We start from the raw sequence: 27447 nt of genomic DNA, 5'->3' as shown, positions 1-27447 counted from the left end.
AAGTGCTCATGCATCTTTGATCAACTTAGACAGGTCCTAGAATTATGTTCTAGAATATGAAATCATACCCACCCTATTTCTTATCCCAAAAAAAAAAAATTGAGAGATTTTTTTCCAACAATTTTTTTGTGACTCATACTAATATTTATTATATTTAACATATACATAAATAATATACGATGAGAACGTAGGTTTCTAGAAAGCGGGTAAACCTAAGTACTCAATTTTCAAGCATCAGTGTGATCACACCAAGGGTTGAATAAGCCCATGGAGACTCTGCACAGTTACCTCAGTTGGGGAACTAAAAGCTACCATAAAAGGCCAGTGGGTACCCTTCGTTGATTATTATAGCAACTTCCACTGCATTGTTGAACTGAATGTAAATGAGTTCAGTCTGTATAAAGAGTTTGCTGCAAGGAAAGCAATCTCTTCAACTATTTGTTCTAAATGGAAGTAGATCCATTATCAGAATTTATACATTATAAGAATTGTCAATTATAGTAGTTTGATTAAAGCGAATTGAAGAGAAACTTGAAAGACTTTTGAAGAGGAACCTTGTGCCTTCACAACGTTTAATATTCTGGCTAATATCAAAGTTTGAGCGTGCAACCTAAGTTGAATAATAAAGATGAAGAAGGGACAAAGGCTAGCAAACAATTGCCTGGCAATGTCAACCACACGAACAATACAAAACATTAAAAACAAATGGACAGCTACCTTTCCTTATAAAAAGCATTCTGTCATTTTGGAGTAGAATTTTAGTTGGTCTTTTCTCTTTTTTCCAGTTGCTAATTATCTCCATTGGGCCAGTAGATTCTTCCTGTTATTATCATAGAATATCTCTTCAAACAAAGCGACAAATCTTGACTATATAAACAATGGTATTTGATCTTATTCTCTTACGGGCCTTCACATTATTTTATGTCCAAAATTGGTCACTATAAGCACCCAACGTCACGGAGATCCCAATTGACAAACAAGTGAGAACGTAGTTTCCCATATAGTGAGAACAAAATCTCATCAATTTGAACTCAAGATTCAATTTGTCATAGATCATAAACTGCTGAAGAAGCAGCTCAAATTGAGCTGGCGTTTTGTTATCAGTATTTAATAAACAACTGTGAATTGAAGATCTTTCATTCTCTAAGGAAAGAAGGAACGGTGGTGTTTGCATTGGTTCACTTGGGCTGAAATTATAATACAAGGTTAGAATCAAGAGAACAGATTCATATATTTGTTTTTGGGTACTTATTAATCTGACTAGTGATATTCTCTTTGTTCTTTAAAATCACTTTTTAGCAGCTTTCTTGTTGTTTGCTTTCTGTGAATATGGTTATTCAAATTCAATGGTGAAGTTATTGGTCAAAATATTTAGTATGATTCTTGTACATAGAAATAATTGTAAGACTTGTAAAATATAAACATGGTGCGACCATGAAACTGAAATTAGCAGCCCACATTTAAGACCTTTAAAATTTTCGTAGACATATTTCTTCATAATGGAATCCGAAAAGGTTGACCTTAGCACTGACTTTTCAGCTAGTTTGCAAATCTTTAATTTTGCCTGCTGTATCTGTAACTTGTACCGGATGACAAACTAAGTCTGTTTTCATTACCACACATTTTTCCATGCCCCATGTAGTAAGTTAGTCAACAGTCTAGCTAAGCAACCCCACGTTCATTAGTATTCTTATATTAATTTTCCAGTCAACAGATTAGCTCATTCAAAGATTAAACAATTACTGGGTCCAGACCCAGTTCAGTGGCTACTGGCCTGTTGATATCTAGTATTGACTAATCCCATTGGCTCTCCGTGAATTCTGCCTAGAAAATTATGCAGCTCCTATGTTCACATCAGAAACCACACTTCTTTTACATTGTATATATAAGTAAAGAAACAGGATTTTATTGTGAAGTATTTAATTGTTCTTAATCTCTGAGCTGCTTGATCCTGGAAATAAATTAGGTTGAAGTCTAATTTTCAATAGAGATATAAACAAGCCAACACACAAGTCACTAACAAGCCATGGGGGAAGATGATTCTAACACAAAAAATGGAACTTTAAGCAAAAATGAGCTCGAAGATGACAATTTAACGAAGGATGGGACCGTAGATTGCAGGGGAAATCCAGCTAATAAGAAGAAAACTGGAACCTGGAAGGCCTGCCCCTTCATTTTAGGTATTTCTTATGTTCATTTATGATACTGGATCTGGTTGTGGAATATGCTAATAAGTTTTAGCTTTCGATTGACAGGAAATGAGTGTGCTGAAAGACTGGCATACTATGGGATGGGAACCAATCTTGTGATTTACTTCAAGCATCGTCTAAAACTGAGCAGTGCTAATGCTACTAAAACCAATTCGGACTGGGGTGGAACATGCTACATCACACCATTGATTGGGGCATTTCTAGCAGATGCATACCTAGGAAGATATTGGACTATTGCCATTTTCTCAATCATATATGTTTTTGTAAGTTCTACTCAACTGGAACACTAGCATCTTGCTGCTTATATATTTAAAAATCTTCTTCTTGTTCTACTTTTACTTGAATGAATTTATTGTTTGCTGAATATTTGATGAACTTAATCTTATCTTAGAATTATGTTTAGTGCATAAGTTCTTCTGAAGTGTTAACATGAGCTTCAGCGTCAAGCTTTGTCTTTTTTTTTTTTTTGGAAAAAAAATATGTTGTTAGTAAACAATGGAAAGTTTTGAATTCACAGGGGATGACATTCCTAACAATGACAGCGTCAGTACCTGGCCTAAAGCCATCGTGTGATGCATACGGTAATTGCCATGCTACAGAAGCACAAAAGGCAGCCTGCTATGTGGCACTTTACCTTATAGCACTCGGCACTGGGGGGATTAAGCCTTGTGTCTCATCATTTGGAGCAGATCAGTTTGATGATGCTGATGAGGTTGAGAAGAAGCACAAGGCTTCTTTCTTCAACTGGTTTTATTTTTCCATCAATATTGGTGCTCTTGTTGCTTCTTCCTTGCTTGTCTGGATACAAGATAATGTGGGTTGGGGTTTGGGTTTCGGCATTCCAGCAGCAGCCATGGCAATTGCCGTTATAACTTTCTTTTCAGGTAGTCGATTGTACAGGAACCAAAAACCTGGCGGCAGCCCTCTTACTCGTCTCTGTCAGGTGGTGGTGGCATCCATAAGAAAGTACCAAGTTGCAATACCTGCTGATAAGTCTCTTTTATATGAGACTACTGATGCAGAGTCTAATATCACTGGAAGCCGCAAGCTCGATCACACAAAAGATTTTAGGTTTGTTCCTAGACTGATTATATATCAGACGGTTGAATAGACTAGAAGCAGATGCTGGTTTTCTGTTGGTGTCATTTGCATTTTTCCAATGCACCCAGTGGTAATCTAATCCTGTATAAAAGAAGCTAACAAAATTAATTTTTTTGCATGTTATGAATTTTAGTTTCTTTGACAAGGCAGCAGTAGACGTACAATCAGACCACATCGAAGGTCCAGTAAGCCCATGGAGACTCTGCACAGTGACCCAGGTTGAAGAGCTAAAAGCTATCATAAGATTGCTTCCTGTATGGGCCACTGGTATTGTCTTTTCTACTGTGTACAGTCAGATGAGCAATTTATTTACTTTGCAAGGTGACACAATGAATACATATGTTGGAAAGTCTACCTTCAAGATCCCACCTGCATCACTTTCCATCTTTGACACTCTCAGTGTCATCTTTTGGGTTCCAATCTATGACCGAATCATTGTGCCAGTCGCAAGAAAATTCACAGGTCACAAGAATGGCATAACTCAACTACAACGGATGGGAACTGGCCTATTTATATCCATATTTGCTATGGTGTCAGCCGCAGTTCTAGAGTCCATAAGACTTCAGATGGTGAGAAGGCATAACTACTATGAACTTGACGAAGTGCCGTTGTCAATTTTCTGGCAAGTTCCGCAATATTTCCTCATAGGGTGTGCAGAAGTCTTCACATTTATCGGGCAGTTAGAATTTTTCTATGAACAAGCTCCTGATGCCATGAGGAGTTTATGCTCTGCTCTCGCACTTACTACTGTCGCACTTGGGAGCTACTTGAGCTCATTGCTTGTAACTATAGTTACTGCTATAACTGCTAGAAATGGGAAGTATGGATGGATACCAGACAACTTGAATTATGGCCATATTGATTACTTCTTCTGGCTCTTGGCGGTGCTGAGTGTAATAAACCTGGGAGTTTTTATTTTAGTGTCAAAGTGGTATACATATAAAAGGACAGTGGGTACTCTTCGTTGATAGTATATCAACTTTCACGCCATTGTTAAAACATGTAAATACGTTCAGTCTGCTAAAAAATCTGCTGCAGAGAAAGGAATCTCTTTAGATTTGTGTCTTTGAATGATGTAACAAAAATAAAGTGTATGTTCTAAATTAGACAAATTCCATTATCCCATTTTGTATTGATGAATAGCAATGCTTGATACTTATGATTCTATTAATAACACTGCTGAATTGTAAGAGTTATCAAATCTACATTAATTTGATTTTGTCCTTGACTTTCAGCTCAAAAGAAATCAATGTCTTCTTCTAACTAAAGAAGAGACAATAAGAAAATATATCTCTTTAGTCTGTGTGAACACATAGTCAAGTTTCTTGTTTTCAACCCCAGATCGAGACTAGATGGGAACAAGACGGAGACCTAGTACAGAAGCTCCAAAGGGATGGCAACATTCATGTTTGACCATTAAACAAAACAGCAAATAGCAGAGGACATCTTCTAACCTTAACTTATGCAGAAATCACTTATCATGATATGGCCCAATTGATAGCATAGTGATCCATATAATAATTGTGATAAAGTAATGAAATTTGGTTCAAAGTCTCTATATAGATATTGGGGATAAAGCAGCTTAGTTTGAGCTAAGCAATCTCTCTCTCAGGTACGAACAAAAGCTATTTCCATTCACAAATTTAGTGGCCTTTCTTACTTCGAGGTATTTGAATTTAGAAGAGCATTTGAAGTTGTCTGCACCTTCTTGCTCACAGATATTTGATACTTTCTTCAACAACAACATTCAGTTTTAGTAGGAAAATTGTTCATTTGAATCTTAGTACAGTTTGTCTTTAGCTTTATGCTCTAACGAGGTTGAAATTGTTTGTTTGCCCAGGATTGTGACTTGCAGTTATTGCAAAAAATTACTATTCATATCCACGTAAGCATTCCACTCCTTATGTCTTTTCCTTCACTGCTACAAGTCAACTCTTTAAGCAACTCATCTACATGTTCTTGTTACTTTCTTCCACATTGAGGATTAGTATTGGGCCAATTTTTTTGTGGCTATGAATCTGTGGTGATAAATGGTATACTGGATTATGATGTCTGTAGTGAGTGCTTTTCATACTTGAGAACATCTTCTCCTGGATGCATTGCATCAACTTGGTGAAGGATCAGGTAAGATGATTTCCAGTCTTTCAAAATCAGTTCTTTTGTGTTTGAATGGGTGGTTTCTTTGAAAGTATTCTTTTTCGAACTTCAATTTTGTAGGATATATTTTCCATTTCAAGGATGTGGAATATGTTAATTCCTTCCAATTCTATTTAGTTCACAACAATATAGATATTTTTGACTTTTATTGATAGGCTTCAGGATTTACATTAGATTGGGTTTCTTGGTTCGGCTTCTTGATGTTCAGATATATGGTTGCCCAGGAGCAAGAAAAGAAGCCTTATTCTGAAATTCTGAACATTTTGTTTAATCAGTTTTGCAAGCTATGCCAACTGTTTGCTCAAATGACAACAAAAAATCACTGCTTAATGAGTTTTTGCGGTCTCATCTGTGACATAATCATCTTCTTGAAAAAAATGAGTGGACTAACAGTTCTTTCTTTAGTGTACTAATGGTGCATCAAGTTTTGCAGTTTCAGAGTGGATCCCCAGAAAAAGTACAAGCAGGCAGACAAAAGTTAATTTAAAAGCCATGGAAAAAGAAGACACTTACACGAAGGATGGGACGGTAGACTACCACAGAAATCCAGCCAACAAGACAGAAACCGGAACTTGGAAGGCCTGCCCCTACATACTAGGTATATGTACAGTACTTGTAACAAAACTTCTGAATATGATCATGAAAATTAATATGTTCATAAGTTTTGGCATTAATCAACAGGAACTGAGTGTTGTGAAAGATTGGCATACTATGGAATGAGCACCAACCTTGTACTTTATTTCAAGCATCGTTTGGGTCAGCATAACACAACTGCTGCTAATAATGTCTCAAATTGGGGTGGAACATGCTACATCACTCCGCTAATTGGAGCATTTCTTGCTGATGCTTATCTAGGAAGATATTGGACGATTGCCTGTTTCTCAAGCATTTATGTAACTGTAAGTTTCTCCCACATTGAACTCTAATATGTTTTAGCTAACACACATGTAACTTGGTGAAGCTATAGCTGTGTTTCATAATTACTCACAGGGATCTAAGGATTTGCTTTTTCACTGTCTTCAATAGCTAAATACTGTATGTTTCATTTTCATACAGGGAATGACTCTGTTGACACTTTCGGCATCTGTTTCTGGCCTCAAGCCTACTTGTTATGCAAAAGACAAGTGTCATGCAACAGATGCACAGAGCGCAGTGTGCTTCACAGCACTTTACCTGATAGCTCTTGGCACTGGAGGGATAAAGCCCTGTGTCTCATCATACGGGGCTGATCAATTTGATGATGCTGATGAGTCTGAGAAGAAGAGCAAGAGTTCTTTTTTCAATTGGTTCTACTTCTCTATCAACGTTGGTGCTCTTATTGCAGGTTCTTTCCTGGTATGGATACAAGATAATGTAAGCTGGGGGTTGGGTTTTGGTATCCCAGCAGTGGCCATGGCAATAGCATTGCTGAGCTTCTTTTCAGGAACCCGGCTTTACAGGAACCAAGAACCTGGAGGCAGCCCTCTCACACGCATCTGCCAGGTTGTGGTGGCATCATTTAGGAACTACCAAGTTAAAGTTCCTGAAGACAAGTCTCTCTTGTACGAGACTGCAGATGCTGATTCCAATATCAAAGGCAGTCGCAAGCTTGATCACACAAATGATCTCAGGTTAGAATATATTTTAGTACTCAAATTTTATTCAGTATGCATTTGCTTCCAAATATGTTCACATGGAACAATTATTCCTTGTTTCAGTTACCCTTCTATTGTTCTTAATCTGCAGGTTCTTCGATAAGGCAGCAGTGGAAACACGATCTGATGATACCGAGGGCACAAACGACCCATGGAAACTCTGCACTGTGACTCAAGTTGAGGAGCTAAAAGCTATCATACGTTTGCTCCCAATATGGGCCACTGGTATCATCATCTCAACAGTGTATAATCAAATGGGAACTTTATTTGTATTGCAGGGTGCAGCTATGGATACTCGTGTTGGCTCCTCTAACTTTAAGATCCCACCAGCTTCACTCTCCATCTTTGACACCCTCAGTGTCATCTTTTGGGTCCCAGTATATGATAGAATCATTGTCCCAGTTACCAGAAAAGTCACTGGCCACAAAAATGGCCTAACGCAGCTGCAGCGGATGGGCATTGGCCTCTTCATATCCATACTTGCCATGGTAGCAGCAGCAACATTAGAAATAGTGAGACTTAAAATTGTGAGGAGGCACAATTATTATGGGCTTGAGGAAGTTCCCATTTCAATATTTTGGCAAGTTCCCCAGTATTTCATTATAGGATGTGCAGAAGTTTTCACATTCATTGGCCAACTAGAGTTCTTCTATGAACAGGCGCCGGATGCCATGAGAAGCCTGAGCTCAGCTCTCTCTTTGACAACTAATGCACTGGGGAACTACTTGAGCTCTTTGCTTGTAACAATTGTGACCCATATAAGTACCAGAAATGGAAAGCTTGGATGGATACCAGATAATCTGAACTATGGCCACCTCGATTACTTCTTCTGGCTATTGGCAGTACTAAGCGTGCTAAATTTAGGTGCATTTCTCTTGGTTGCAAAGTGGTATACATATAAAAGGCCAGTGGGAACCCTGCGTTGATCAAGTATCCAATCTCCAACTCTAGTAATTCTTAAAGATTATAATAGTAAGTATGAATAAGAAGTATGTTCAGCTGTTCAGTTTGTTCAAAGACTGCTGCTAAGAGAAATATCAAATGTGTCTGTTTAATATGTGTGAAAGCGTGTCAAGTTTTGAAAGCAGACCATTCTAGGACTCAACAGAAAAGATATTTTTCTCAAAAGAAAGCATTTTTTAGGTTGACAAATTTGTTTTTGAGAGCCTGTGCAGAATGTCCAAAGGGATCACATCATTCATGATATGGGCCAGATGTTGCATAGTTGCATAAATTCTGTCCCAATTGATTCCTGGATAGCATAGCTTATAATATAATCGTTGTGACACTGTAAGCAATTGGATTCTCAATCTTTGTAGAGATAGTATTGTGTCAAAGCAGCCTAACTCTTTGGCCATTATCTCAACACAAGTAGGTTTCATTCACAGATATGGTTAAAGCCCCTTTAGAAGGATTTGAAGTTGCCTTTTGTCCTGTGCGGCACTTAGCAAAACTCACGCTAAGTCACCCTTTTCCATCCCAGGTGCGGAGAGGAATTAATAATATATTTAGGCTGGAGCAAAATGTACGAGGAAATGACACACACAAAGAGTTGTGTTACTTCTTACTTCTTTAAAGTGTTACAAATGTGCTATACACTTGGGTATTTATAAGCACAAAAGATGAAGATATCTTCCCTAAAAATCTAGATACATCTCCTAAAAATATATAGATATTTGTCTCTAAATATCCTGAAAAAATCTAGAAAAGAAAATCGGCTAGAAGTGCCTAGACTGCACATTGTGCATAAAAAAATCTGCCCCTCCTATAAACTTTTAGACCATGCACACCAAAATATCACCTTACCATTTATTTTTCTAGATGTCTCCCAACAATTCTCTCATTCTCTTGGAGCTTAGTTGAACTCATACTGCATTTTACAAGCTTATTTGGGTTGGACACTGCTAAAACTGAGGTTGTCCTGGAACATTTCTTGGAAAAATCTGCTAGAGAACCTAGACTGCACACTGTGCATAGAAAAATCTGCCCATCCCATAAATTTTTAGAGTATGCACACCAAAATATCACCCTGCCATTTAGCTTTCTAGATGTCTGCCCCGACAAATATCTCATTCCTTTGGAGCTTAGTTGAACTTAGACCCATTTTCACAAGCTTGATTTGGGTTGGACACTGTTAAAACCGAGGTTGGCACTGGACTGCACATGCGCAGCCTCCGTTGGGGTAGCACTCTATCGTGCTCGTGATTGGTAGTTCATGACACTATACACCTTCTCGGCCATATATATTTTTATGCAAGTCTTTAACAACTGCAATCATGTTAAAATGTGGCTCATATTTGAAAATTTTTCACTTTCTAGGATTGATGAAGCTGACATTCTGCCATAGGTGAACAGGGTACCATAAGCAGGCAGAGTAAAATAATACAAAGATACCAACGTGTGATTAGCGTAACAGTGTAATTGGTTGTGTTGTCAAGTGTTTAGTCTGTCGTCTTTTACTCCTCGTTTAAAATTCTAAATAGTGGAATTTAAAGTTACATAAGTAATTGTTTAGGACAGTGTAGCAGTTAATGTTTGATGAGCGTTGTTATGTAGACTTGTCAATTAAGCCAATTGAATTGAGTATAGCTTGTTCAAGCCCATGCCTGAAAATTTTTTTAGATTTAACCATTTGGATCTCAAATTTTCTAACTCTATAAATTACCCCTTCAATTTAAAAAATTAAAAAAAGCACTCATTTTTTTTCGTATCAAACAATCGAGTATCAAGCTTACCCGATTCAATTAATAATTCTACCATTATAAGTCTGATATGATAGAAAAATAGTTATACTTCAATTGTAATTATAAAAAAATAATAATAATAATTTTTTGATAATATGAAAGATTTATTTAATATTTAATAATTTACAATCATAACAGATTTGATCTTTGTTTCTTATTTCATAGTTTTTAAAAGAAAATATTCTTGATCAATACTTATTCTACAGGTTGAGGGTTAAAGAGATGTTTATTCGCTAATCATTGACCGCTACTAAGAGTTTATTCTTAAGTTAAATGGAGAAGGAATTTTAATCAGATAAGAGACAAACACTCAGATGTCATGGCTAGCCGGAGCTCAGCTCTTTGACAACAAATGCAGTAGGGAGCTACTTTTGAGCTCTTTGCTCGTCAGCATTTGTGACCCATGTAAGTAATAGAAATGGAAAGCTTGATGGATACCAGATAATCTGAACTATGGCAGGCAAGCTGAGTGTGCTAAATTTAGGTGCATTTCCGTTGGTTGCAGGGCGGTGGTCTGCATAAAAAAGCCAGTGGTGAGGGTGTGAGTTGTTAAATATAATAGAAAGTACGAATAAAAAGTTGAACAGGATCAGAAATTGGGCCTAAAATTATATTTATTTCAAGATCAAAAACACCAAAATTATTTATTTAAATCATAATCCATGCCCAAACTCTATATATATATATATATATATATAATTTTGTTTACAATTAAAATTTTAATTTTCCTTCTATTGAAATAAAATTATATTGAAGGGGGCGTGGTGTTGGGGGAAGGAATGGGGATGATACCGTCTCAAAAATAGGTTTGATGTAAAGACAAATTTACACCCACAAAGTTTTAAACGTTTAAACATTAATTTATTTTTAAACTTTTGTTAGAATTTTCAGTTAAACATAGAGGTAAAATTGTAAAATATAATTTTATTTCATTTTTTTTCTTAGGTTTTAAAAACTAAAACACTTCACTCTTACTTAAAATTTTCAAATTTTGAAATTTTTTTTCTCAAACATAGGGTTTTTTCTTCATCTCTTCAACCACCATCTTCATCTCTAACGATCGCCTCTTTTCACCCTAAACTGTTGTCGTCTCTCTCTTCTTCTACTACCACCTTCGAATCTAAATGAAGAGTTATCTAAATAATCTTTCAAATTTGAATGATAAAATATCGTCTAAATGACGAATGACAACACTTCATCGCCTAAATCTAGACAACGAAGTGTCGTCCAAACGACATTCTTTTTGCCAGATCAAAATATTCCTTTTTTTCATCATCCAAACATTGTTCATTCCCTAGATTAGTTTTCGAAACCTTAGGGGGAAAATGAGAACTTTTTAAAACTTAATTTTAAAAAAAAATTATTAATTTTTCAAACTAGGAAATAAGATATAAAATTTTGAGACTTTATAACTTAGTGATAAAAAGATGGTTTTACTTTTAGTTTTAATAAAAAAATCTAATAAAAATTTAAAAACAAATAGGTGTTTAGTTTTTTAAAACAAGTGTAAATTTATCTTTACAGCAAACCTTGAGTAGAAATAAATCTTTTGGCCTCTCAAAACTACTATCTAAAGATAGCGGCCCAAATCTTCATCAACTCCCTATAACATTACATGTCATTTTGAAATTGAAACTCTAAATCCACTGGGCTGAACTTGGCCAAAATCCTCAACGAGCCATCGGACAACAAATTTGACCAGCCATTTCATCTCCGTACAAAAAGGGCTCGCGAGGGATTTCAAGAAGCCTAAATAGAAAACCCAGAACCCAACGATGTTGCCTTTGTTTTTATAGTAAAAGTGGCCTCAGAAACTGTGAAACTTTTTCAGGTTATGAATTGCTTAAATCATTCCAAGCGAATAAGTAGGCTTAGACAGAAAAGACTACTACTGCCGGAAGCAAGGCTTTACTTGAAATTGGAAATGGCCCTATCATAGCGACTAAAGGAAACTCAAGTCACAACACAACGCTTCTCCTGCCCGTTCAGGGAGCAGTGGTTTGCAGAGCTATGGGACCTTATGCAGAAATTTCAACTCAATTGTTTACGACAAGTAATAAAATAATTCAGCGGACAAGCAATCAATGGCCAATTGTCTCTGGGCATCTTAAAGAATCCAATGCCAGAAGGGCTAATAACAGCTAAAACTATACGTAAAGCCGTAATAAAAGTGGTCTAATCGTGGCAGGCTCTTGCTGAAATTACAGAGAGCCACGCAAACTAAAGACAGCAGTGCCATGCCGTTTATATTATTACACTGGCAATTCAATTATTCCAATGACTACACTCCCTTCAGCCTTGTACGTGCAATGCTATAAATAACCTGAAAAGCGCACGGCAGGAGTTAATGTTGAAAATTACAGGCCGTAGAAGAGTAAAGCTCCTAAGATGCTGGATTAGCAGCTTTAATGGTATGTTGGTCCCTTGAGGCGTTAGAATCATTATCAATGGGAAGGACCTAAAAGTATAGTTGTAAACAAAAATTTAATTTCTGATATGAACATGAGGAAACACATTTCCAAAATTAACTGCTAAAATTAGAGAGTTAAAGTCATAAATCATACACTAAAAACTTATACTATTTAATATAAAATTTAAATTTCATATCTTATATTTGAGATTTTAATAATTTTATGCCGCTTCTAATTAGAAATTTGTTCTACTCAGTCATAAAAAACAAAATCAGCTGGTTAATTTCCAAGTCATAGGGTACAAAAGGACAGAAATTGCCAGTATGTATGAGACTGAGCTAAAGTTCATAGAAGGAAATCTGACGGCAAAGACTTGACTACCCCAGCTCAAAGTTACCATTATACAAAATCTAATTCTTAAACCTCAGCTCAGACGCTCTTCTGGCTTCACAGCTATTAACTTTGGCACCGTCTAAACTCTTCTGACCATTGAAGACCAACCACGATTACTAAAAGAAACTGATAAGCCCACAAAATATAGACACACCGGAGGATAAGCCTGGAGGAATAAGCAGCAGGGTGCACGTCCTTCAAGTTTCACAAAAAGATAGCAGACAGTTTATATAGTGCTCCATACAATAACTACAACACAATTTAAACTACACTCTACAAGCATCCTTCTATAAAGAACTTTAAGTAGTTGGTCTGGAAAGAGATAAGGATTGCTTGGTACAGATTCTGCAACTTCTGAAAACAAAGTGATGAGACACTCACTATCTCAAATCATCAATGAAACAAGCAGATTCTTTATGAAACCCTTACAATAACAATCACATTCTGGAAATGTAGTTCTGTTGTCATGTTGAGATACAGGGTTGCATCAAAAACAATGGTTTGCTATGCATTCAAGCTTGACAGTAATGTTTTACTACTTTCCATAATAAGGCCAACCTGCAGCACCACTACTAATACCACGAGATGCCTATTTGCATCCTACAAAACAATTACTTTGATTTCAAAATTCCGACACATGACCAGCCAAACCTAGTTTAGAACAAGTTATAGAAAATTCCAACTACCTATGATATGGCTACCCAGCAAACAATCTCATACTTCAGGCAGAAAAAAGCTCAAAAAATCATCAACAATAACAGGAAATTTGAACTGCATCGTTATTACTTAACAGAAAAAGGGAGACAATATGATGCGCTATTTATCTATAAAACTACGAGAAATAGGCAGAAGCATATCTTTACAACAACCAAATATTGCATTGAAGAAAAACTGATGCACCTTTACAAGCCATTCAAGGTCACAGATTGCGAAGTCTTTGCCTTATTTCTTCCAGATTTGCTTCTCCTGTAACTCCTCGCTGGTGTCAAGTAGAATCTTAATAAGCCATTATCAAGGTTGTTAGGAGAAAAGGCACTACTCCGGTTCCTCTGCAGCAGAATCTCATCTCTTCTCCTCCCACCATTATCTTTAGCTTCGACATCAATGCCATCCACTTGCAAAGAGTTCCTAGCACTAACACTATAAGTCCGAATAAGCTTCTCTCTAACAGTCTCATTTGGTTTTCCATTCGCCTCTCTTTTAATCTTTTGCCATGACTCAGCTAATGCTCCATCAACCACACGATGCACAATCCCTTCATCTCCACATTTACTTTCACTTCTCTTCTGTATTAAACCCCACATATTCCACACATTGCGCCGACTCAACGACTTCTTATAATTAAACCCCTTTTGACTACCCCCTCCATCCACAAAACCAACATTCTTCGAATCAGATTCAACACAATCTGCGCGGTAATCTTTAATCGAATACCAATTCGAATCCCTAAGCTCTTTCTCCGTAACCAACAACTTGGCCCCATGAAACAAACCAACAGTTTCAGGAGAGACCTTAGCATTTGATATTGATTTAACCTCATCAACATCAACAAAGCTCGCTCTTTTACCCGAATTACATCTATCAAGACTCTTCCTTCGCCTATGTATATTCAAAGACTCTCCATAATAATCTCTCGTCTGCTCAGATCCACCCGGACTATCCTTATCTCCCTCCTTCCCCGAACTACCCTTCTCTTCAACAACCGCCATTGGCGTTATCAATTTCGGATAAGCTTTTCCTATCAAATGACCATCCCAAGAAGCTCTGGGCTCCTCAAACGAGTGCCTCACATTATTATCAAACGATAATCTCGGATCAATGTCGCAAGATCTTCTTCCGAAATATCCGTACAACCCAATGTCGGACTGAATCTCCGTCTCTGTTGTTGGCCTCTCACTGCCCTTATTATTATTATTATTATTATCATCTTCTTCAGTGCTCTGTTTCTTATTCCTTCGTTGCAGTTGTTTCAGCTTCCATTTTAATAACTTCTTGCTAAATAATGAAGCCGTCTCCCAAAAACCATTCACGTGACTCCTCTTGCGTTCAAACTCGAGATCTATGAACTCCTTCATTGACTTAAACTCGCCTTCATTTTCATCTTCAAACAACGCATCACAAACTTTAATCTCCTCCTCCTCTTCTTTTAACGTGGGTCTGGCGCGAGTGGGGCCGTAGATTTGCTTGTTTTTTAATTGGTCGTCTATATTGAACAGGTTGGAGAGAGTACTGCGCGGCTCAACGTCGCAGGATTTGCGGCGGGGCTCAGAGGCTGATGAGGCCGAGGCGAAGGCAGAGGTTACATTTGGGTCGGAGGAGCAGAAAGATTTGGTACGGCGGAGGCGAGGAGTTGCAGAGGAGGTGGGAGTGGCGCTGGCGGAGGAATCCATGCTGGAGAGACGTTCGCAGAGACAGGTGGCACAAAACCCAGTGATGGGCTTGGTAGTGGGGTGGCGGTCGCAGGCGGAGTGGCGTTGGTGGGATTGTTGCTGTTGGAGAGTCATTGGTGGTGGTGAAGAGCGAGTAGTGGTGGGCTCATCCAAGGAGAACTAGAAGAGAAGAAATCTAAGTGATGATGGATGACAAAACACAAAAAGCTTTTTCCTTTTAAAAAAAAAAAAAAAACCCTGCTTAAACCTCCTCCGGAGATGGAGATTAATTATGTAATTAATTTTTATTAGTACGAAAAAAACCTAAAATTGAATTATTATTTTTTTAAATAAATAATTTAATGTGAAAATGTTTACAGAAGGGTGAAGCATTTAAATTATTAATACTTAAATAAATTAAAAACATGAAATATTTATTTATAAGTACTTATAGATATAAATAATATATATAATTTTATATAAAAATAATAATATATTATTACATGTTTAGATAGTTTTAAGTTAAAAATAAATTAACATTTAATTATATAATAATATATTATTATTTATATATAAAATTATACTTATTATTTATATATAAAATTATACCTATTATTTATATACATAATTTTATTATTTATTTATTTAATCATGATTAGCAAAGATTAGTAAAATCTTAATTACAATTATTGTTAGATTACGTAGAAGCCATGCATTAAAGGTGAAATAAATTGTAATTATGGTAGGTTGTTAATCTGTCAATTATAATTAAAGTTTGTGAAGTAATGAATAATATCATGTATTTAAATAATATATATAATATTGTGTATAAATAATAATATATTATTATATAATTAAATATTATTTTATTTTTAATTTAAATTTATTTATTTATATAATAATAAATTATTATTTATATATAAAATTAAAGTAATTTTCTCGCGAAATAAAAGAAACTAATAATGAGATGTGTTGAGCGTGTTAAAAGTCATTATTTAAGCTTAATAAAGAAAGAAGCTTAGCATTTGATGATCACAATGCACAATTGAAATGATGCGCATTTTAAACATAATAATGATAAGTAAATATAAGGTTTTATGATAACTTTTGAAATCCCTATATTGATTTACCCCATACATAAATCAATCCACATAAATAAGATGATAATTGATTGAAACATCAAGAGTGTAGTGTTCTTCTCGAAATAAGATAATATATTATCATATAATTGATATTATTTTTATTTTAATTTAAAATTATTTAATTATATAATAATATATTATTATTTTTATATAAAATTATACATATTATTTATATAAAAGAATGACTATTTCTTATTTAAGTTTTAACTCAATCTCAAAATTATATCCACAATAGGTAAAACACACAAACACTTTTCTATAAATTAATTGCCATTAAAATTTTCAATTAAAAGTAAGGGTAAAATCATTATTTTATCCATAAACCTTAAAACTTTAAAATTTATATCATTTCCTTCCCTAGGTTCTAAAAACTAATACTTTACCTCATTTTTAAAATTTGAAAAGTTTAATTTCACCCCTAGAGTTTGTTTCCCTACTTCAATCACTGTCATTTCTCCCGATGATTGGTGTTTTTCACTCGTCTTCCAGATCCAACCAAGAAGGACAACCACCCACAAAGATGAAGTATTATCTTTCGTTGCTTCTTCCCGATTTAGACAACAAAGAGTCGTCTTTCATCGAAGAAGACCGTTGCTTCTTCTCGATCACCTATCAAATTCCCTAAGCTATCAAAGATAAAACATAGAAATAGGAGAAAAGTGAATTTTTTTAAGTTTAATCATGAAGTGAGGATTTTTAGTTTTTTTAACTAAAAAGAGGAAATTATATAAATTTTTAAGATTTTAGAGTTTATAAATAAAATAATGATTTTATCTCTGTTTTAAATTAAAATTTTTAATAATAATTAGCTAATAAATAAATATTTAAAATTTTTATTTATTATAAATATATTTTTGAAATTGATCTAAAATTTATACTAGGAGTTATCTTTTTCCCTGTTTATACACATAATGCTAGTCAAAGCCCAAGCAGCCCAAACATACAATAAACTATATAGATGTGTCCAAAAAGGTTCAAGTCAACTCCGCCAAGGACACAGCAGTTGCCCTTTAAAAACCCACTAGAAAATATACTTCGAAGCACGAGGCCCCGTTTTTTCAATTATGCGCCTCCTTTAAAGTTTCTTTAATATTTCCTACTCAATTTTCTTTCCTGTAAAATAAATTCAATATTCTATTCATTTTTCGGGGAAATATATTAGATTACCATTATGCGTGAAGACAAGATAAAATTATATAACCACAACATTATATTTACACCCCAGGCATGTTTTATTGACACTTTTCTGTTCTTTAAAAATTCAAAACAACTCATTTATCGTCAAGCCCAATTAGTGGAATATATTTTTTACCTTTGATTTATGTTAATTCTATTATTAATAATCATAAAAAAATTTAAAATTTAAAAAAAATCCACCCATTTATCATTGATAAATTAATTAGATTCGAACTTAACTAAATTGTGCTAAAAATAATATTATTTGGTTGAAAAAGCACTCCAAACAATGAGATTTAAATACGTCATATCTAGTATGATGAGATTTAATTATACATCTATAAACATTTTTTATAATTATTGCGAGTTAGAATTTATTTTTATGAGTTTAAATAATTTAATTTACAAATTCACTAAGAAAATGAAATTTATTTACGAGTGAGAGATAAAATGAAATTAATTTTATAATATATATTAAATAAATTTATAAAAATATTTTTTTATCATTAAAATTAATATGGGAATTTTCATGATGGTAGAAATTTTTTTATTAAATATTGCATAGAAAAATGCCAATGAGACCAACCTTAAGTAGGAAAATGTCCCAAACCCAATGTATCTACCAATTAAATATGCGAGTACAATCATCACGTTCCTAATTATGTTTTTATGCAACGTATTTTTTTAATTGAAATTGTTAAACATGTAATTTAATTTTCAAAGATTTAGTCTGGGTCATCTATTTATAGGGTCAAACGCCATTACTTTGCAACTGTGTGTAAAGGATAGATTGGTTTATATACGTAAACTATTTCTGCAATCCTCCTATCAAATTATAAAACAACAGGTCTTTTCAAAATCACAAAATTAATAAATATAACTATGGTTTAGGGTCGCCTTCTATCGAGTCTTCCTGATAATAAAGGTTAACTCAAATTGAGTTTGGTCTCGTCACATTTAGATCTGGATGACGAAAAATCGCCTTTCGTTGGAGAATATTTTCGCTTCTTCTCAATCACTGATCGATTCTTTAAGTCATTAGAAATGAAACCCAGAAATGAGAGAAAAGTGAATTTTTTTAAAATTTAATTATAGAGGGATAAATATGAGTTTTCTAAACTAAGAAGAAAAAATAATATAAATTTTGTAGATTTTAGGATTTATGAGTAAAATGATGATTTTATTTTTGCCTTTTAACTAAAAATTTGAACGATAATTAACCCATAAATAAGTATGCGATTTTTTATCTATCATAAGTATGATTTTGAAATTATACTAAAACTCTAGTGAAAAATTACTTTTTTTCTTGAATATAAATATTAAAAATGATATTTTCCTACACTCTGTAGTTATAATTAACAAAATTAGTTAATTTTTTATAGTATTATTTTGAAAAGACAAAAATATTTTTATTATTTTCAATGTTACTAAAATTAGATAATCTTTGCCCCTCATTCTTTAATTGCATCTAATCAATCCAATTTTAATAAGAATCGCTTCATTTCAGTGTGATTCCAGTTAGAATTGAATTTGTATTATGTGATTAAAGATTGTCAATGATGCATGTTTGCTGATTGGCCATTTTGAAATTAAAATTTTTTTTAAGGCTAAGGATTATTTCTCGCCCAAGTTTTAGCTCAATTTTAAAAATATATCAATGATAGTTAAAAAACTCAAATACTTATCTACTCCTAAATTTCTGTTAAATTTTTTGTTAAATATAAGAGTAAAATCATTATTTAATAATAATATTAAAAAATATGTAATTTTATCTCATTTTCCCCTTTAAGGTTTAAAATTTAACATTTAACTCTTATACATGAACTTTAAAAAACGACTTTTTTCTCATCAAATTTCTAATTTTTTTTCACTTCTCCTTTCGACCACCGATGACTAACATAACTAAAGATTAAACGACGAGTGTCATCCTTCATTGAATAACAAAAAGTTATCTAGATCTGAACAATAATTATCATACTTAGATTGTTTAGATGATGTCACCTCTTTTGCTGTTGGTGGACTATTATTGAAGAAAGTGGTTGGATTTCAGAGTGATTAAGTTACTTTTTTAAAACTTAATTCATAGGAAAAAATGTTAGTTTTTCAAACAAGGAAGAAAAACAAATATAATTTTAATTATGTCAAAATTATGAATAAAATAACAAATTTATCCTTTAATTATAATAAAAATATGTGAACGTATCTTAATAAATTAAAACTTAAGTAAGTGTTTAAATTTTTTATTTATTATAAATATATATTTATCCTTTCAAGAAAACTTGGATGAAAAATTGCCCTTTTCCTTTTCTTTTAATCTCGTTAACGTTTGATTTGGCACCAAAGATGACAAATGTTATTCTTAATTAAAAACTTATCCTTTTGTATAATACTAGTAATATGATTATCAAATGTCAATACTGTAAGTTAGAACACATTTCAACGGTCTTGATTGTTTCTTTAAAACATTCGTTACTTGCGTTTCGTCATATGAAAACACTGTATAATTCCTCCCTTGAAAATTTATACCAAAGAAGACACTTTGATGAGGCTGGCACGAGTCACGACGGGGTAATGGAAGTGAAAATGGAGAAAGTCAGAGGGTGTTTGCAACTGAGCAGAGAAGAATCGGAGAGCGTGTCGCGCCTCAACATCCACCCGCACCGAGTCGGAGTCGACTGTAGCTTCTACGAATACTTTACTTTGAGAGGCATCCGAGTCGAGCGAGTCGAGCCTGGCCTCGTCTCCTGTTCTTTCACGATCCCCCCTCGCCTCACTGTAAGCTACCCAAAATAAAACCCTAGGAAAAAAGAATAGTAGTTTCATATAATTACTTGTAGAATGTTTAATTTGAATTATAATTGTGGCAGGATATTAATGGTAATTTGGCTAATGGTGCGATCGCTAACCTTGTTGATGAATTTGGTGGGGCCGTTGTCCACGTAGAAGGTCTTCCCATGAAAGTGTCGGTTGACATGTCAATCTCGTTCCTTTCTACTGCTAAAGTGAATGTAAGCCAGCCAGTTTCATCTCGCTTATTTTAGTTGATTTTTATGCTTACTGTAATTGTTCATGGACTTGTGTATGCTTTAGTTTCTCCCCTTGAATTGAAAACCAACTGGATTGCTGTTCTGCTACAATAGTCTCACTAGGAATTTGCAAATTTTCACTCTTATCTTTTTTGGTTGTTAATTTAACGCTCAATGTTACAAATATCATGATAGCAAATAGCTTGATATTGATATTGTGAAGTTGGATTTCACATTTATTTTTTGATGTTTAAATTAGAAATTACTAAATAAGTTGAAGAATGGTAGTATTTTCTGTAAATCTAATTTGATAAGAATAACAACTAAGATTTAATATATAATGTGAGTTACTTTTGTTGTCAAGCTGAACTTTTATTATTAGCTCAGCTATGAAAGCTTGTATCCTGTGTGCTTTAGATTGATTACATTAATTGAATTTACTTTGTTTTCTTTGTATGCACTTATTTGCAATGGTATTGTTGTGCATTTGAGTGTAGAAATGGAAACATGGTATCTTTTTTTGTGTGATATTGATTCATGGTTTTAATAGCACAGGATGAGTTAGAGATTACTGCAAGGGTTTTAGGGCAAAGAGGAGGTTATTCTGGAACAATCGTTCTCCTGAAAAACAAAGCAACGGGTGAGGTTATAGCTGAAGGACGACATTCATTGTTTGGTAGGCAACCTAGTAAGATGTGATTTAATTGTAGGAAATGCAAAAACTTTTATTTTAAATTACTATCTATGAAGGCAAGACTCTGTTCTTTGTTGTAAATAAGAATACTGTTATGATCCTTGTTATTTTGAATCTGTAATAAAGGAAGATTTGCTTGAAATTTTATTGCTTACTGACTGAAGTTTTGAGGGTTGAATTTGGAAATTGGAAGTTGCTCCAGAGTGCTAAGCAAATCATACCAATCTGTATGCCAATTGCCAGTATTTTTCGCAAGGCAAGCTTGTAATGAGATGATATAACAAGAAAGAAGACCCCAGCTTCTTATTTCTTGGGTTGTGATGGGCACGCTTCATGGTTAGAGAGTTGATGAAAGTTTGAAATGAGAAAGAAGTGCAATAATCCTTTCTCTCACAACCCAGGAAAGAAACTTTTGGAGAAGTTCAATAGGAGACTATGGTTCTTTGATTTGTAGCTTGGTGTATTGGTTTCATTTTCGATACAATGGGATACATTTGTAGGTAGAGAAACAAGGCGCTTAGGCAACCATAGCCTTCGAATCCATAGCAATATCCAGTTCAGAAAAAACAGTCATTGGCTGTCTATGCCGTAGGTCTTCTTACTTTATTTTAATGCGAGCTTATGAAATCACAATAGCTCTATAAACTTGAGTTTTACTTAATGTATTTAAATTGAATTTGAATTAATAAATAATTTGTTGGGTTCAGCTTTATTATATTTTTAATATTTTAAGTTTTATTATATTTTTAATAATAAAAAATATAGATTATAGGGTCAATCATGTATCATGCTGAACCAGAGGCCTCGTAACATTAATTTTTACAAAATTTCATGAAGTCATTCGCCACCTGACGCATATCACGAAGTAAACCTGAGGGGTAGTTTAGTTAATATCGCATTTGAATTTCTGCCAAAGATGGGCAGTTGGGAGTTGCGTGTACATTTGATTCAATAAAAGATAATGCCCGTGACTGAGAAAAACAAAAAAGAGAAAGGTTGGGTTTTTTTTGGGTTTGAGAAGGACGGTTTAAAATTAAATGAGTGATATTATGTGTATAAATAAATTATATAAATTTTTATATTTAATTGTATATAAAATTATTTAATTAAATAATTTTAAAATTTAAAAAAAAACTCACGTAGTCAATTTGTATAATTTGTCTTACATGAAGTTTTATTCAATATTGAAATTAATTCCACTTGTAGTCGCAGTATTTAGGGGCACTGACGCTTCGACCCTCCAATGCAACGGAAAAAGGTAAGGCCTTTTTAGTCTTCTCTCTGTAGCTTTTCAGCAGGGCTCTCGACATGAACTTTTCTTCACTCTCGCTTGATTCACCAATTCACAACCGCTCCTTCAATCTCTCACAAAACCCTAAAATCGTCAGAACTAAATTACTTAACTTCAGACTCTCGTTTCATTTCCTTAGTAATTCACCTCATCGAAAACGCTTCAGAAACATTTCTTCTAAAGTTCAGCTGAGAGACGACAATTCGGCTGTGCATCCATTGGTTGTCAGGTCTCTTGTGAGGACGAGAGTTTCATCGAACGACAAGCAGTTCGGTTTGGTACCAGAGCAGAATGGAATACGGGCGCCGAATTTTGCTGAGTTTATTACTTCGGAGAGAGTCAAAGTGGTCGCGATGCTTGCTTTGGCACTGGCGCTCTGTAATGCCGATCGAGTTGTCATGTCGGTCGCGATTATACCATTGTCGCTTGCTCACGGCTGGAGCCGATCGTTTTCCGGTATTGTTCAGGTGGTTGTTGTTAGTTGTTAGTGTAAATTTTAATATTATATCTAATTTTTTTATAGTAATTGTAATTGATATCAATTCGACTTTCCACAAAATGTATATATGTTGGTTTGTGAGAAGTTCACGGTTGCTAGTACAGAAACAGTTACAACGTCACACTGATAATATTATTACACGTCATTCTGTATTTTATGTTAGAAAATTATGTTATATAGAGTCATATTTGGTTCCTAATCTCTGTTATTAAGCTTTATTTGCTAGTGGTACTGGGATTGTGTTAATCATCCCTCTGACTTCTTGAATCTTTTGAATACTTGCTAGAATATGAAGATGGGTTTTCTTATATGTGCTTATTTGATTAGCAGCAATGTTGTTCAATGTGGAATTATGTTGCTATGGTCCAAACTAGGCTTGATGGTTTTGTATAACTGCTGGTAATAACCATGCGCTTCCACTGTGACAATTGTGCTAATTTAATTGTGTCTAACTGATTATACTCACTTTTGGCAGTCATCTTTCCTCTGGGGATACCTGGTCTCACCAATAGCCGGAGGGACTTTGGTGGATTATTATGGTGGTAAGGTGGTCATGGCATGGGGTGTGGCATTATGGTCATTAGCTACTTTTCTTACTCCTTGGGCAGCAGACACTTCTTTATGGGCTCTGTTGGCCATGCGAGCTGTTCTTGGGATTGCAGAAGGTGTGGCTCTTCCTTCCATGAACAACATGGTGGCAAGGTAGCAATGGTCTTTTCGTTTTTCATTTCTTGATCAGCATCAAGTGATGATACATATTATGCGCCTCACAAAATTCTTTGTTGAGAAAAAAAGGTGTTTGTCAAACAAAAGGTTTGAAATATTTTTTAACTTTTTCTCAGATGGTTTCCACAAACAGAACGAGCCAGAGCTGTTGGAATTGCAATGGGCGGATTTACATTTGGAAATGCTATAGGACTCATGCTTTCCCCAATTCTAATGTCAAAAGCTGGTATTTTTGGGCCATTTGTAATTTTTGGGTTATCTGGATTTCTGTGGGTTTTGGTTTGGTTGTCTGCAACATCAAGTACTCCTGATCAACATCCCCAGATATCAAAATATGAACTGGAGTACATACTGGACAGGAAGCAGAAGCCCCTAGTGATGGAGAATAAACCTAAGACAAAGAAAGTGATTCCCCCTTTTGGCCGGTTGCTATCTAAAATGCCAACATGGTCCCTTATCATTGCCAATGCCATGCATAGCTGGGTAATGCATGCATATCTTTCCTAGTGTTCCATAGAATTATCTTGTACTTATTTTTAATTTTTTACATACTATACTGTTGGATTTGATAATAGATTTTGGTACAATTTCTCTAGGCATTAATTTTTGCTTCCTAAGCCTTAAAGCATCAACCTCACTTAGTATTGCACTTCCCTAAACTAAATTTGCCCTCTACACCCTTCTTGCGTCCTATATTGTGAAGTTGAAACTGCCTTTTTTAACAAAAAGAAGTAGTGATTTAAGATGGTAGACTTTTATTAATTGAAAGTTTTCACTGCCTATTAACTTGTGTTTATCTGCATTATGCTTTCAATTTGTGAAGGCATTTATGTGAACTAATATTTGAAAAAAAATATATTTGCACAGGGCTTTTTTGTTATCCTTACCTGGATGCCAATCTACTTTAACTCAGTAAGTCCTAATACTTAATTAATTATGTTTTCTAACGTGATTGAAGCATGCCAGCTGGAGCATATGCATTTTAGAAGTTTTGAATACTTGATATTTATTACAGGTGTATCATGTTGACCTGAGACAAGCAGCATGGTTTAGTGCCGTTCCATGGAGTGTTATGGCATTCATGGGATACATTGGTGGTTTATGGTCAGATACATTGATACATAATGGCACAAGTATGACTTTGACTCGCAAGATTATGCAGGTATGGTGCTTAATTCATCAGCATATATCTGCATTAGTATACGGTCTCTCTCCCTCTCTCTTTGTCTTCTTTGGCCTTTGCTCATAGGTTTACTTTTATACACAACTTCTCTCCATCTCTCTTCTTTCCTGATAAGAAAAAGAAATAAAAAGAAAAAGAAAGTTTATGTACTTATTTTTTGAGAACCTGGCATGTAATTTACTTACTGTTCTCAGACGATGCTGTAAACATAATTTTTTAAAATGAAGAATATTTAAGAACTTTGATTGACATATAATTGTACATGTAAAGACCCTTGAAAATATGACAGTGATTACCTTTTGGAAATAGGAACCTTTAAGATCCCTTTGATTAAGTTTTAACAGAGCACATCCATAGAACTTTATTCCCTGCTAGGGTTTTTTGTTTTCTGCTTTTGCGTAAACCTCATCCACTATTGTATCTCTACTCTTAATATAATACCAACTTTTTATTTCCATTTAAAGGAAAAGAGAACCATTTACAGGTTACTTTGAAACCTTTTCTTTCTTGTTCAACAAAAACTTTTAACATAACACTTAAAATTCCTGGACTGAATCCTTGGCTTTTAAGTATTAGTTACATACTATTGGGCTATGGTGCTAGAACTTTGATCTAATGTTGAATTGTGCCACTGTTTGGGATGTGGAGTTTGGCCTTCATTACACTTTAAAAGGTGGCTTCCACTTGTAATATATAAGTTTGCGTCTAAAATTGAATTGAAAGTATAGAAACTAGATGAAATATAGATATCCTTTTTGTATGAGCTCACAAGAAAATTTTGAATTTTGTTCTTCTTATTAAGAGTTTAATATGATTTTTTTTGTCTGTTAATCTAATTTAATAGAAAAAGTTATGCTTGCATCATATGTTCCTTCATGTGATGAGTGTATCACATTCTCACACAAAGTTGAGTGAGAGAAATGATTTAGCTGGGAACATGGGTGATTGAGACTATTTATTATCTATTCTTTTTGTCTTTTATATTTTGAGTTTCTTGTATTAATTAACGTTTTAGTCTGGCCCTGCCTTTTGAATTATATGGTAAGCATCCAGTTTTTTGCCTAATCTGCAGTCAGTTGGCTTTATTGGTCCTGGGATTGCTCTTATTGGTTTAACTGCAGCCAGAAGTCCATTTATTGCGTCTTCTTGGCTTACTTTAGCTGTTGGGCTGAAATCTTTCAGTCACTCTGGTTTTCTTGTGAATCTTCAGGTTTGAGTGCTTAAAGCTAAAAAATTCAATAATAAGCTAGAGATACTTATTCACTTTCCTCTAACTTGTTTCCCTTTTCTTGCTGTTACCAGGAAATTGCTCCCCAGTACTCTGGTGTTTTACATGGTATTATGGAATAAATATGATGTTAAATATTTGTTTGATCTCATACATTCATATTAAACCTGTCATCTTAACTGTGAGGACTCAATGGCACTGGTGAAACGGGTATATTAAAGTCATTTAGCTAGGTTTTATATTTTTAAATAAGTGCTGTCACTGGTTTCTACTAGTTGCACCATAGATGGTGACTCTTCCAAGCCATGCATATATAAGTTGTGAGTGCTGCTTGGTTCTTATGGTTGATGATACTTAGCTTATAGTTGTTATGCAAACTCTATTATCATTAGAAGTTGGCTAAGGGTATTATATAATTATTATGATAAAAGGGAAATACTTATTTGTGAGAACCTGCAGATAATTATTTTCTTTCGCCTATAAATGAAATATGTGAAAGTGCTCTTTGATCTTGAAATTTACCTTTGATGTGATAACAATTTTCATTTTCCTGGTTTTAGGAATATCAAATACTGCTGGAACATTTGCAGCCATTCTAGGAACTGTTGGAGCTGGGTTTTTTGTTGAACTGGTGGGTTCATTCCAAGGATTTTTGTTGCTTACATCGCTCTTATATTTTCTCTCCGCCCTTTTCTACATCATCTTTTCTACTTCCGAGAGAGTCAGTTTCAATTAAACTGGTAAGTATCCTCTGTTGTGATGATTCCAATTATTTTTTCTTCTTTCTTTTGGTTATGTCTAGCTTTTACTGGTCAAACATCCATGTTGAGCTAACATGATATGGGTTGTCTCTCAAAGCTCAAACACCCCAATCTCATTGGGTTGAACCTCTTATCTCTTCCTTACTTGGGAAGAATGTATTGTAGGGTTTAGCCACTAAGAAGCTGCAGGGCCTTATGGTAGGTGTTTGGCGGTCTTTTACTGGTCTATCAGCAGTTTTTACTGAATATTATTAGCCAGTCATTGTTTTGTAAATCCCAGTAGAGCAATCTGATTTCCCTGTTTATTTCCATATGCAGGTAACTTTTTGCTTTGTCAGTTTGTTGAACAAGTTTAAACGCCACTGCCGAACACCAGAAAATTGCAAAGACTCAGATGCTGCAATTAGAGTAGGACTGGAAAATTGCACAGAATGTTGAGCAGTCAAATCTGATGTAAATATAATATTTCTCTCCTTTTAAAAAAATAAAAGAAAATTGTAGTATATGATTTTCACATACCTCATGAGGGTTTGGTTTTCTGGTGCGGTCGGGCAAGTATGATACTGGGTGCTTCAATTGTGACTGTTCAATTAAGTTTAACTTTTGGGTTGCCAGGTTGTTGGATTACATATAATATGTCATACTCGGAACAATCAATTATCACTTCACATCATCTGATCAAGGTCTCTATATATTAGGTAA

The 27447-nt window shown here is 34.5% G+C and overlaps 5 protein-coding genes across 12 annotated transcripts; 4 read left to right on the top strand and 1 right to left on the bottom strand.

The window, feature by feature from the left end:
- Positions 1-1824: 1824 nt before the first annotated feature.
- On the top strand, positions 1825-4522 carry LOC123209002 (protein NRT1/ PTR FAMILY 8.1-like). Its single transcript, XM_044626706.1, has 4 exons — positions 1825-2180; positions 2256-2473; positions 2728-3281; positions 3445-4522. The coding sequence occupies exons 1-4, from the start codon at positions 2027-2029 to the stop codon at positions 4277-4279; spliced, it is 1761 nt and encodes a 586-aa protein (XP_044482641.1). The 5' UTR covers positions 1825-2026; the 3' UTR covers positions 4280-4522.
- A 642-nt stretch (positions 4523-5164) lies between these two features.
- LOC123209001 (protein NRT1/ PTR FAMILY 8.1-like) lies at positions 5165-8159 on the top strand. 4 transcript variants are annotated; one of them, XM_044626703.1, is made up of 6 exons: positions 5165-5196; positions 5370-5435; positions 5874-6066; positions 6150-6367; positions 6525-7078; positions 7194-8159. In XM_044626703.1, the coding sequence occupies exons 2-6, from the start codon at positions 5406-5408 to the stop codon at positions 8026-8028; spliced, it is 1830 nt and encodes a 609-aa protein (XP_044482638.1). In that variant the 5' UTR covers positions 5165-5196; positions 5370-5405; the 3' UTR covers positions 8029-8159. The 4 variants fall into 4 exon arrangements, with proteins under 4 accessions (XP_044482638.1, XP_044482640.1, XP_044482637.1 ...); XM_044626705.1 differs by having other exon boundaries at positions 5177-5196; positions 5902-6066; XM_044626702.1 differs by lacking the exon at positions 5165-5196 and having other exon boundaries at positions 5225-5435.
- A 4357-nt stretch (positions 8160-12516) lies between these two features.
- Positions 12517-15251, bottom strand: LOC123204550 (protein OCTOPUS). Of its 2 annotated transcripts, none has more exons than XM_044621277.1 (2): positions 13551-15251; positions 12517-12845 (listed from the first exon to the last, which is right to left on the bottom strand). In XM_044621277.1, the coding sequence occupies exon 1, from the start codon at positions 15152-15154 to the stop codon at positions 13553-13555; it is 1602 nt and encodes a 533-aa protein (XP_044477212.1). In that variant the 5' UTR covers positions 15155-15251; the 3' UTR covers positions 12517-12845; positions 13551-13552. The 2 variants fall into 2 exon arrangements, with proteins under 2 accessions (XP_044477212.1, XP_044477220.1); XM_044621285.1 differs by lacking the exon at positions 12517-12845 and adding an exon at positions 12881-13250.
- A 4572-nt stretch (positions 15252-19823) lies between these two features.
- On the top strand, positions 19824-21199 carry LOC123201148 (acyl-coenzyme A thioesterase 13). 2 transcript variants are annotated; one of them, XM_044616619.1, is made up of 3 exons: positions 19824-20112; positions 20205-20345; positions 20914-21199. In XM_044616619.1, the coding sequence occupies exons 1-3, from the start codon at positions 19825-19827 to the stop codon at positions 20926-20928; spliced, it is 444 nt and encodes a 147-aa protein (XP_044472554.1). In that variant the 5' UTR covers position 19824; the 3' UTR covers positions 20929-21199. The 2 variants fall into 2 exon arrangements, with proteins under 2 accessions (XP_044472554.1, XP_044472550.1); XM_044616615.1 differs by having other exon boundaries at positions 19827-20112; positions 20919-21199.
- Positions 21200-22232: 1033 nt separating this feature from the next.
- Positions 22233-27359, top strand: LOC123201121 (probable anion transporter 4, chloroplastic). 3 transcript variants are annotated; one of them, XR_006498718.1, is made up of 10 exons: positions 22233-22815; positions 23323-23549; positions 23690-24056; positions 24441-24485; positions 24589-24735; positions 25829-25966; positions 26059-26092; positions 26545-26724; positions 26843-26943; positions 27064-27359. XR_006498718.1 is itself a non-coding variant. In XM_044616586.1 (9 exons), exons 1-8 carry the CDS (start codon positions 22366-22368, stop codon positions 26718-26720), a joined length of 1584 nt encoding a protein of 527 aa, XP_044472521.1. In that variant the 5' UTR covers positions 22234-22365; the 3' UTR covers positions 26721-26724; positions 27064-27359. The 3 variants fall into 3 exon arrangements, 2 of the variants coding, with proteins under 2 accessions (XP_044472521.1, XP_044472531.1); XM_044616586.1 differs by lacking the exon at positions 26843-26943 and having other exon boundaries at positions 22234-22815; XM_044616596.1 differs by lacking the exon at positions 26843-26943 and having other exon boundaries at positions 22672-22804.
- Positions 27360-27447: the final 88 nt, after the last annotated feature.

This window comes from Mangifera indica, chromosome 2 (assembly GCF_011075055.1).
Source record: "Mangifera indica cultivar Alphonso chromosome 2, CATAS_Mindica_2.1, whole genome shotgun sequence".
Classification (NCBI taxonomy): Eukaryota; Viridiplantae; Streptophyta; class Magnoliopsida; order Sapindales; family Anacardiaceae; genus Mangifera; species Mangifera indica.
The sequence above is the reverse complement of the archived record's forward strand: the minus strand, read 5'-3'. Positions and strand labels throughout refer to the sequence as shown.